At 42.0% G+C, this 10,000-nt stretch overlaps 4 protein-coding genes across 7 annotated transcripts in view; 3 read left to right on the top strand and 1 right to left on the bottom strand.

Moving 5' to 3' along the window:
* Nucleotides 1-1,661, top strand: part of LOC138046407 (inactive peptidyl-prolyl cis-trans isomerase FKBP6-like) — a 39,202-nt gene extending 37,541 nt beyond the window's left edge. For all 3 annotated transcript variants that reach the window (XM_068893046.1, XM_068893047.1, XM_068893045.1), the window contains 2 exons: nucleotides 193-313; nucleotides 1,395-1,661. In XM_068893046.1, coding sequence (XP_068749147.1) covers nucleotides 193-313; nucleotides 1,395-1,430 — 157 coding nt within the window. In that variant the 3' untranslated portion in view covers nucleotides 1,431-1,661. The remainder of the gene's footprint in view (nucleotides 1-192; nucleotides 314-1,394) is intronic.
* A 3,452-nt stretch (nucleotides 1,662-5,113) lies between these two features.
* LOC138046600 (uncharacterized) lies at nucleotides 5,114-6,303 on the top strand. The gene has a single exon (XM_068893206.1). It carries the CDS (start codon nucleotides 5,114-5,116, stop codon nucleotides 6,239-6,241), a length of 1,128 nt encoding a protein of 375 aa, XP_068749307.1. The 3' UTR covers nucleotides 6,242-6,303.
* Nucleotides 6,241-9,131, top strand: LOC138046599 (uncharacterized). The gene is made up of 3 exons (XM_068893204.1): nucleotides 6,241-6,270; nucleotides 6,340-7,788; nucleotides 7,947-9,131. The coding sequence occupies exons 1-3, from the start codon at nucleotides 6,241-6,243 to the stop codon at nucleotides 9,129-9,131; spliced, it is 2,664 nt and encodes an 887-aa protein (XP_068749305.1).
* Nucleotides 9,132-9,761: 630 nt separating this feature from the next.
* Nucleotides 9,762-10,000, bottom strand: part of LOC138044653 (putative uncharacterized protein DDB_G0285869) — a 9,116-nt gene continuing 8,877 nt past the window's right edge. For both annotated transcript variants that reach the window (XM_068891115.1, XM_068891116.1), the window contains exon 7: nucleotides 9,762-10,000. This exon is cut by the window's right edge and continues 659 nt beyond it. The gene's annotated coding sequence lies outside the window, so the exon portion shown is untranslated.

The following is a 10,000-nucleotide window of genomic DNA, read 5'->3' as shown; positions in this document are numbered from 1 at the left end:
ACGATTGTTTGAGCAGATGGTAAAGACGTGTTACGGTGTATATTCATGCCCGACCACTGCAGACGCGTGCAAATCGCAGACTCCACGCGCCCCTTGGAAATTTCTAATTCGCAAAATGTCCGGGGCTTTACATGATTGGTGAATGTTATGGCAGGATGCAGGTTTATTATTTTGTTGTTGTTTTCGTTGCAGAGACTTCAAGGAAGAGAAAAATTCTCCAGTACTATCTTTACCATCAACGTTGACAGAGAAGGAACGGGATTATATCAAAACGGCAGCGAAGGATCTGGGGCTGAGAGTAGAAATCAAAGAGGTACGGAGAGAAGGAATCGTGTTGCGCATGTCAGTCTGAATCCCGTGAGGGGTTGTTTTTCACTTGCGATAAACGCGTAGGCAATAAACACAGACTGGGTAGCGTTTGGTCCATGTGTGTCTTAGATATTAAGCAAAGGCCACAACAACTTAATGCACCTTCGCGTTTTGTGTCGAGCTTACTTCGCCAGCGGCCTTCCCTGCCTCTATGATCCACGCACTGTGGTCTGGATATCTGAGACCACTGTTAAGATAAGAGCCTCGGTCACGATTTCTGTAAATTTCGGTCCAGCTCCGCGGACACACGAAATCAACTCGGAAATGAATTGCTGAGTCGTTGACTCAATTAGGAGATCACCGAAGTTCTTTTTTCAAAGTCTGGATCACACAGCAGTGGACAGGATGTTAGGATGTTGAAATAATCGAGAAATAAGACAGATGAGTGTTGCCTTTGTAGTCTTCTTTCGGGATGACGACCGCACACAACACTTGTTCTTAAATTCTTTGGACTCTTAAAGAACCCAACACTTATACGGCAATTTACTCATCATTACTGAGTGACTAACGTGTGTGTTTGTAGCACTTTGAAAAAGGAACTTCGATGATCTCCTAATTGAGTCATTCGCTCTGACGAAGCGCTAACGCTCGAAACGTCAGGTTTTAGTATTCCTGTACGGTGGCCAATTTACATTATCAACTCCGTTGATAAAACCAATTTTTTTGTTTGTAGCACGGACCTGCATGCAGTAACTAGTTGTTTGCTTTGTCTGCCGCCAGGCCATATTTCTGTAAGGGAATGCTGAAAAACGGCACGGTAGAACTGAATAAATCATGAAATTGTACGTTAAGTCTCAACCGACTATGTTGAGCCTTCTCACTCGTTTATGCTCGTTTGACCAAAACACTGGAACATTTGACAAAAACTCTCGTCATTCTTAAACAGTCTTGATGTTCAAACTGTCAGTGGCCGTGCGAAATGTGTCGGAAGAACATACGAAACGCTTTTGTCGAACTTTAGTTAATGATAGAAACGGACGCTCATTTACTATAACCTTTCTGACAGATTGTATTTCCGTCACCAGGGTACAAACAAGGACCTGAAGGTGTTCAAGGAGTGATGCCGGCTTCGTGGACTCCTTCAGATCACACAGGCCTGTGACACAGGACTCCCATCTCTCGAGCGAAGTTAATCGGCGGTAGTCAAACATTTTGTCATCTTGACAGCGACATGGGCTGAAAATGTAAATTGTCCTTTGATGACTCACAAAGCCTCGCTGTAAGCTTCAGGAAACTGCCTGTTCATGTTTGCAAAACTGTCAGAGTTATTAAAAATTCAGTTCATTGTTTAATGTAGTTCCACAATTTTGATTCGCCACCCAACTACGGGGTATACTTTGGGGTAAAAACCTGATACTTTTTGTTAACTTTGTTTCGATAGCTCGTGTTAATATAATACACTTAATGTATGGTCCCGAGGGAAACTAGCTAGTTTCCCGAGGGACCAGACATCAATCGCAGCAAAACATCAGGAGCGGGCAACAAGTGCGAATTGTATCCTGGTCGGGATACATTTGAATTTGATCAGGGCCACATGACAAAGAATTAACCAATCACAGTGCTCGTTTTGTTGAGCGAAAGTCTAGGTATATAACAATAGGTGTTGTTTTTTTTTTCTCTATTTTAGGAGGCAGTGTTTGCCAGTGGTTAGGGCGCGTGCCTTGAGATCCGGATATCCCGGGTTCAAGACCCGATCTGACCACTCGTTGAATTTGTTCCTTGGTAGTCCCTGGTTCAACTTCCCAGCTGCACTTGTAAATATCCAACTGATGATGATGAACGTTACTAAAAGTCTCAAGTCTTATAGCTCAGGCACAGTGTATTACTAAGTGGGGAGACTGTATATATAAAACTCTAAATTCACATTCAAACTCTGAATTTGAAACTCTGAATTCTAGTTCTAAAAATAACTACCGAATAGATAACGCTCCCCGGATCATAAAGGAATAAGAAATAAGAAGCGAGGCGAACTGGTGCTAACTCTTGCAAAGGACACAGTTGCGAGTCATCTATTAACGAGGCTATGTCTGTCTGTCTGGTGCCTTTTTAAAGTGACTGATTGTAGGTGCTGATCTTAACTCCCGGTTAAATTTGGACCAAAATGCCTGAGAGAGTGTTTTCCGTAAAAAGCTGATTAACGCTAACCCCAGATTAAAAGTTAAGAAAGGAGTTTATTTCTCCAATCCCAACTGATGCTGTTCAACGCCGATATTCGGCAAAGTTTTACATTAGAAGAAGTCAATCTTGAAAAACAAGAATAAGCAAAAGAAACTCTCACCAAAATATATTGAAAACATGAAACAAACGTTATCGGCTTTCGAACAACCGGGCCCAGGTGTATAATTGAATACCGGTGATATGCTGCTGAGGGTTAACCCTACGATGGACTAGCATCCCATCCAGGCGGGAGTAATAATTCTCTTAGTTGCTTCATGCTACGACGAATCCGGGATAAGCTGCGGCCGTAGGGGCCTGAGTTGGCTCGCGCGCCACTTTTAAGCAGTGGTGGAAAAGGTATGTGAGTAAATCGAGGAGAAAATTGCACTGGGCAAGGAAGCATGTCATAAAAACAAGAGGCGGCTGATTATAATCGTAAGGAACTTAGACCAGTCACTAAGGGAAAGGCGTAGTCAAAGCTCTTGTATGGAATGTGGCACTCTTTCCAGCTGAACCCTAGACTCGACAACCTGGAATATTCCTGGAGGCTTTTGACATATGGGTCCGGAGAATGATTAAGAGAATTAGCTGGGTGGATAAGGCATTAAATCAGGCATTATTGAACAGAATGCAATGAAGACAGGCAAGTTGGACGAGACATATTCTGGGAGACAGATTGAGATACTTAGTACAGATCATTGAAAAAACCATTCAAGAAAATATCCAGAGGAAGGAGAAGAGTAAAGATATTGGACAATCTCAAAGGAAAAGTAGCTAACGTGAAACGAAAGCTCTACTTAGAGACCGGGATCGTTGAAACTCTATGCCGGACCTGTCCAAGGGCAGAGCTCTTGAGAAGAATAAGTGAACGAATGAATGGTATAGCGGAATATCATGAAATGTTCGTATATTTGAACTGTGGAAATAGACCATTTTCGAATTCACACGGCTGGACTGGAGCTAGTATGAAATGGAGGCTAATGCGGGCAAATCTTCTCAAATGCAAATTAATTTGCCCACATTAGCCTCCATTTCATGCTAGATCCAGTCCAACCGTTAGAATACGAAACTGGCCTATTGAAATACATGAAAGTTAAGTTGAGCAGCAAAATTAAGCAGCGACAAAGAAAGCCTGGCCGAGCCCCATTCGAGCCTAAATTATTTATTCAGGTTTTCTTCGAAACTCTATAATTCGACTAGACTCAGAGTTCGCACTACCAGGCGATTATAAAATTCCAGGAGTTTTGCAGGTTGTAAACAAAAGAAACCCAAGACCCCAACATGGAAATTACAAATCACTTTTCCTTTAGAACATAGGTACTAGGGAGTTTAAGCAAAGATGACGGCTACGACAACGATAACGCCACAAAGCAAGAATATGATTGCAGCCCGAATCTCCGTGCATTTCTTTGCCGTTTCACAACGTGAAATCACCTACTTTTAAGGCTGGTTTTCACTAGCGACGGAGTCGTAGTCGGAGTCGTAATCAGAAGCGCAGAGCCATACTATCTAGTGAAAATCAAACTGTCCGAGTCAGAAGCAGAACACCGATTCCGCTTATGACCCAGTGAAAACTGCATTGTCAGAGTCGGAAGCAGAAGCGGAAGAATAAACCAATCACAATGCTCCATTCCAAGCATTGTGATTGGTTGGTTCTTCCGCTTGAAGTTCTGCTTCCGACTCCAACAATCTAGTTTTCACTGGATCATAAGCGATGGAGTCATAAGCGGAGTCGGAAGAAAATGGGAACGTTCTGATTCTTCCGACTCCGATCTTTGATTTTCACTAAGTCATAAGCGCTCTTACGACTTCGAGTCCGTCGTTAGTGAAAACCAGCCTTTAGGTTTTGCCACCGACGTAAGTATACAACAATGGATCATTCGTTTTCTAGTTTTGCTTTAAAACCGTTTGTATCCATCCAGTTACAGGATAGTTCGCATTTAATGTACAATGTGAAAAGAAGTAATCGCGAAATACTTCCAATAGCGCTAAGTTAAATTTTGGAGTGAAGTTTTTGTTGTCCTTGCTTAAAATCCCTACTTACTCGGTCTAAGTGCACGTAGAGAAACTTTTTGAGAACTGTCTCATTCGCTTTTTTCTTAATATCTAGTCCATCATCAATAAGCTTTAGCTCCACAGCTTTTTATCTACAAACTGCATTTTTGTGGAAAAACGATTCAAATTTTTTTTGAATACCGCAACTAATATTAATAGAAACACCTTTGAGGAGTTTTCCAGGAGTTGATACCAACATTGAGTTTTCAAAGAGCTTTCCAGGGACTTGGAAGAAATTTTCAAAACTCCTGAGCGCCCGGATGTTCAAAAGCCGATTAACGCTAATCCCAGATTCTACCTTGTCATCAGTCTGCGTCACTACGGAGTCACATGAGAAGCGCATGCGCGTTGCCGAACAGTGTGCTTTGCGTTTCGCTGACAGTATCACGTTGTGAGTCATTTCAATTCTAACTCTTTATAATCCACGCCATCGCCGGGGTTCCCACCTTTGACATACCTGGAAAAGAAGGTAAGTGTAAATTCTAAACTTACCAGATTTTTCTTCTGACACCTCGAGCGATTCCTGCCCAAAATGTCTGATGAAAACACAGCAACGTCGGGTGATGTGCACGGCACCTCCGACAGTTCTTCAAGAACGGTAGATTTACCTAACCTCTCTCACCGAGCTCTTGCGTTATCGCTAGATAATATAAACAACAACATGGGTAAAGTGGCTAGTCTTTTAGCTAAACTGTGTGAAAAGCCAGCCCCTGACGAACGCTCACAGGGCTTAAAGAGGCAGTCAACATCCGCTGTATCGGATAATTCAGACTCTGAGCCTGAAGAAACCTCTTACAAGTCGGGCAAACGACGGCGTTATCTTAGTCACTCGGATGATAATATTAGTCTTTACGCCAGTGATGATCTGGACGAAGCAGATGATATTCAAATGCTCACCGAGTGCTCAAAGGCCACCGGCCAAAAAGAGCGGGAAATCCCCGCCAAGGAGACACAGTTTATCCAAGACTTTGCAAACAGCCTTGACGAGGATGACGCCACCGGCGACAAAATCCAGCAAGAGCTGGCTGATATTGCTTTAAAACGATGGGGCAAGAAGCTGTCTTCTGACAAAATTAAAAATTTCTCGGACAAATATAAACAGCCTCAGAACTGTCCTGACATAAAGAGTATAAAAGTCAACCCCGAGATCTGGAGTCAATTAAATGCCAAGAAAAAGAAAACCGACTTGAAGATCTCAAATTTGCAGCAGGTTATTCGCAAAATTACTTTTGCGACGTTACAAACGACCAATGTGCTTATTCAAAATCCCACTGGTCTAGAAAACAACAAAATAATGGCCAAACAAGTTGATACAATTGCAATGTTGGGGCATGTGAATACACAGTTAACCCAGCTGCGAAGAGATGAAATCAAACCATCATTGAAAGCGGAGTACTCTGCTATTTGCTCAGCTGAAGTGCCCATCACTAGCCCGTACCTCTTCGGGGACGACTTGGCCAAGCAATTGCGAGATGCCAAAGAAGCGAGCAGAATTAGCCATTCCTTTGCATCCTCATCTAAGAGTGGTCCCTTTAAAGGGAAACAGCAAACCTTTAACAAATATGACCATTCCTCTCAAGGACCTAAAAGAGATTTTTTGTGGAAAGGCCAAAACCGGCACTACAAAAAGAAAAAACCTCCAAACACCGACAGGAAATAATGGAACAACTGCTTCAAATAAAGGACAGGGTAAGTGTCTTTGGAAGTTTCCTGCCCCATCTAGTGAATTATCTACAAATGTTGTGTCATACATTTAAGGCTGGGCAGGTGGCTGCTCATTTTGCAGCTTGGAGGACTCTCACTAGTGACAAAATCATCTTATCCGATGTTTTGGGAGCAGCTATTGAGTGTACTGCCATCCCTGTTCAACGCAAATTGCCTAATCAAACCTTTTCAGACCATGAATATCACATTGTTCATCAAGAAGTGCATAAGTTGCTTGAGAAATGTGTCATCACCAAGGTGTCACCTATATCTGGGCAAATTTTGTCTAATGTATTCCTTCGTCCCAAGAAGGATGGAACCCATCGACTTATATTAAATCTCAAGAGGTTTAATGAGTCAGTGAGTCATTATCATTTTAAAATGGATTCGCTTTCTACCATAACGAAACTAGTTACCCAAAATTGTTATATGGCGGCTGTTGACATGAAGGACGCCTATTACTCTATCCCCATTCGACCTTCGGATCGAAAATTTTTACGGTTTATCTGGGAGGGAGAGCTATATGAATTTACCTGCCTTCCTAATGGATTATCATGTGCTCCCCGTCTATTTACTAAAATTCTTAAGCCTCCTCTGTCTACGCTGCACAAACAAGGACACATAGTTGTGGCACATCTTGATGACCTTTACCTACAAGGGCAAACCTATGAGAAATGTGTCCAAAATGTTATAGATACTACTGTCCTGCTTGATAAATTAGGTTTGGTTGTGCATCCAGAAAAGTCCACCCTAATACCCACACAAGTGCTCACTATCCTGGGGTTTGTAATAAATTCAGTGGCAATGACAATACAACTGACCAGGGAGAAAGCTACCAGTTTACAAAATGTCTGTACTGAGTTACTAGCAAATCCTTCACCTTCTATTAGGGAAGTGGCTAGTGTCATTGGGAAAGTAGTTTCTAGCTTCCCTGGGGTAATGCATGGTGCTCTTTACTACCGACACCTGGAAAAAGATAAATCCCAAGCCCTTTTGAGATCAAAGGGTGATTTTGATGAGTCCATGTCTTTGTCCTCTCATGCTAAGTCTGAATTACATTGGTGGATTCAACATGTGGGAAATGCGTGTAATGTAATCAACCACCCACAACCCCAGCACCAAATAACAACAGATGCTTCCCTTATGGGCTGGGGGGCAGAATTTTCAGGGGTGTCTTCAGGAGGCAATTGGTCCCATTCAGAATCTAAACAACACATCAACTATCTGGAAATGTTAGCTATTCTGTTGGGGCTCCAAACTTTTGCTAAAGATAAGACCAACACACATATCAGAATAATGTGTGACAATACTACAGCGGTGAATGTGATTAATCACATGGGAACAAGCCACTCAGTTTCCTGCAATTCTGTGGCTAAGAAGATCTGGCTTAGTGCTGCACATATTCCTGGAAAACAAAATCTTATTGCAGATTTTGAATCCCGCAGAAACCAAAGAGCATCTGAGTGGAAGCTTGACAAAGTATCATTAATTGGTGCTCTTGAGGTGCTAGACTTCAAACCTGATATAGATTTGTTTGCTTCTCGCAGAAACCACCAGTTTCCACACTATGTGTCTTACAGACCAGATCCAGAGGCTATTGCCACCGATGCATTTAGCCTGAATTGGTCCAACCTTAAATTTTATGCTTTTCCTCCGTTTAGTGTTATTCCAACAGTGTTGAACAAGCTGACGACCGAGGGTGCACAGGGGATTTGCGTGCTCCCGGACTGGCCTACACAATCATGGTACCCCAGAGCTCTCCAACTACTCAAACAAAACCCAGTGTATCTAAAAGCCAGGAAAGACTTACTTCACCTGCCAAGCCATCCCAAGGAAAATCATCCGATCTGGCACAGGTTAAACCTCCTCGTATGTCACTTATCAGGGAGGGACTAAACAAGTATGCTTTATCACCTGCAGCAAAGGATGTCCTTATGGCATCATGGAGGGACGGTACCTCTAAGCAATACCACACGTACCTTACCAAATGGAATCAGTACTGTGTGGACAAAAACATTGATGTGTTTCAGCCTGGGGTAACAAACGGCATTGAATTTCTCGTCTCTCTTTACAAATCAGGGTTAGGATACAGCGCTATAAACACAGCGCGTTCTGCGCTCTCTTCAATACTTGTTTTGGAAGACGGAGTAAAGTTTGGAGAGCACCCTTTAGTAACTCGTTGCATGAAAGGGATTTTTGAGTTAAAACCAGCTTTGCCCAAATATACTGAAATCTGGGACGTTAACATTGTGTTAGGTTATTTAAGAACTGCTGCACCTCTGAGGTCCTTATCTCTTAAGCAGCTTACTCTAAATTTGACCATGCTACTCTGTCTCACTACGGGACAGCGTGGCCAGACCATACATAAGTTTGATGTTAACTACATCCAAGAAATGAGTGACCGTTACAGAGTAACTATTTGTGAGAAACTGAAACAGAGTAAGCCGGGGCGACATCTAGCACCCATTGACTTATTCTCTTTCCAAAGTGACAAGAAACTTTGTGTAGTAGAACACCTTAAGGAATACTTGCAGCGTACGAAACAGTTGCGAGAGGAACACTCACAGTTACTGATAAGTTATGTTAAACCTGTATCCAAAGATACCATTTCTCGATGGGTTAAGCAAGTGTTAGAGTCAGCAGGGATCGACATTAACAAATACTCTGCTCATAGCAGCAGAGCTGCATCAACATCCAGCTGTAAGGCCAAAGGTCTAAGCCTAGCAGTGATTATGCAGAGCGCAGGATGGTCTAATTCCAGTACATTTGCAAAGTTTTATGACAAGCCTGTTGACACTGCCTCAGCTAATTTTGGTTCTATGCTGCTGAATTCAGACACACTCTGATCTGTTTACTGTACTTTTATTTCTCGAGTTGGGAATAAACATTCCATTTACTGCTATGAGTTGTTCGTAATGCAGGACTTTGAAGTCTCATGTGACTCCGTAGTGACGTAGACTGATGACAAGGTAGAATTGTCAGATTAAACGAGACTTACCTGTAAGTTGAAGTTTGATTACGATTCTGTCTTGTCATCAGTCCGGAACGAAGGAGTCACATGCCCTCACATAACCCACCCTCCCATTTCCTTCGTTCCTTTTTCCTGCACTACTCACGTTGAATACTGTTCGGCAACGCGCATGCGCTTCTCATGTGACTCCTTCGTTCCGGACTGATGACAAGACAAAATCGTAATCAAACTTCAACTTACAGGTAAGTCTCGTTTAATCTGACAATTAAAAATTAACCAAGGCGTTTTATTCTCTACTCCCAAAATGCTGTTCAACGCTGATGCTCGGCAAAACTTTACATTAGAAGTCAATCTTGAAAAACAAAAATAAACAAAAAGGAACTTTCAACAAAAAAATGAGAACATGAAAAAAAAAGTTAACGCTAATCCTGGATTAAGTTATCGACTTACGAACAACCGGACCCAGGAGTTTTTCAGGAATTCCAAGAATAGTGCAAACCCTGTAGACTATACTGTAATTAGGCTATAAAACACTGGTAAAAACATGTTTACATCAATCTTTTAAAACGAAAACTTTACCATTTTGTAGTTTTTCCTTTCAATCTTCCGATCAATTTATATTCGAACTGTTCGAAAATAATTTGTTAAACTTGCATTTTTCACTCTTGAATAAACGCGCATTTAATATTTCACAGTAGCAAAAATGCAAGCTAGTTGTAAAAAACGTCAATGTTAAAAAATGCC

This window comes from Montipora capricornis, chromosome 4 (assembly GCF_036669925.1).
Source record: "Montipora capricornis isolate CH-2021 chromosome 4, ASM3666992v2, whole genome shotgun sequence".
In the NCBI taxonomy this organism is placed as follows: domain Eukaryota; kingdom Metazoa; phylum Cnidaria; class Anthozoa; order Scleractinia; family Acroporidae; genus Montipora; species Montipora capricornis.
This window is presented reverse-complemented; position numbering and strand designations above follow the sequence as displayed.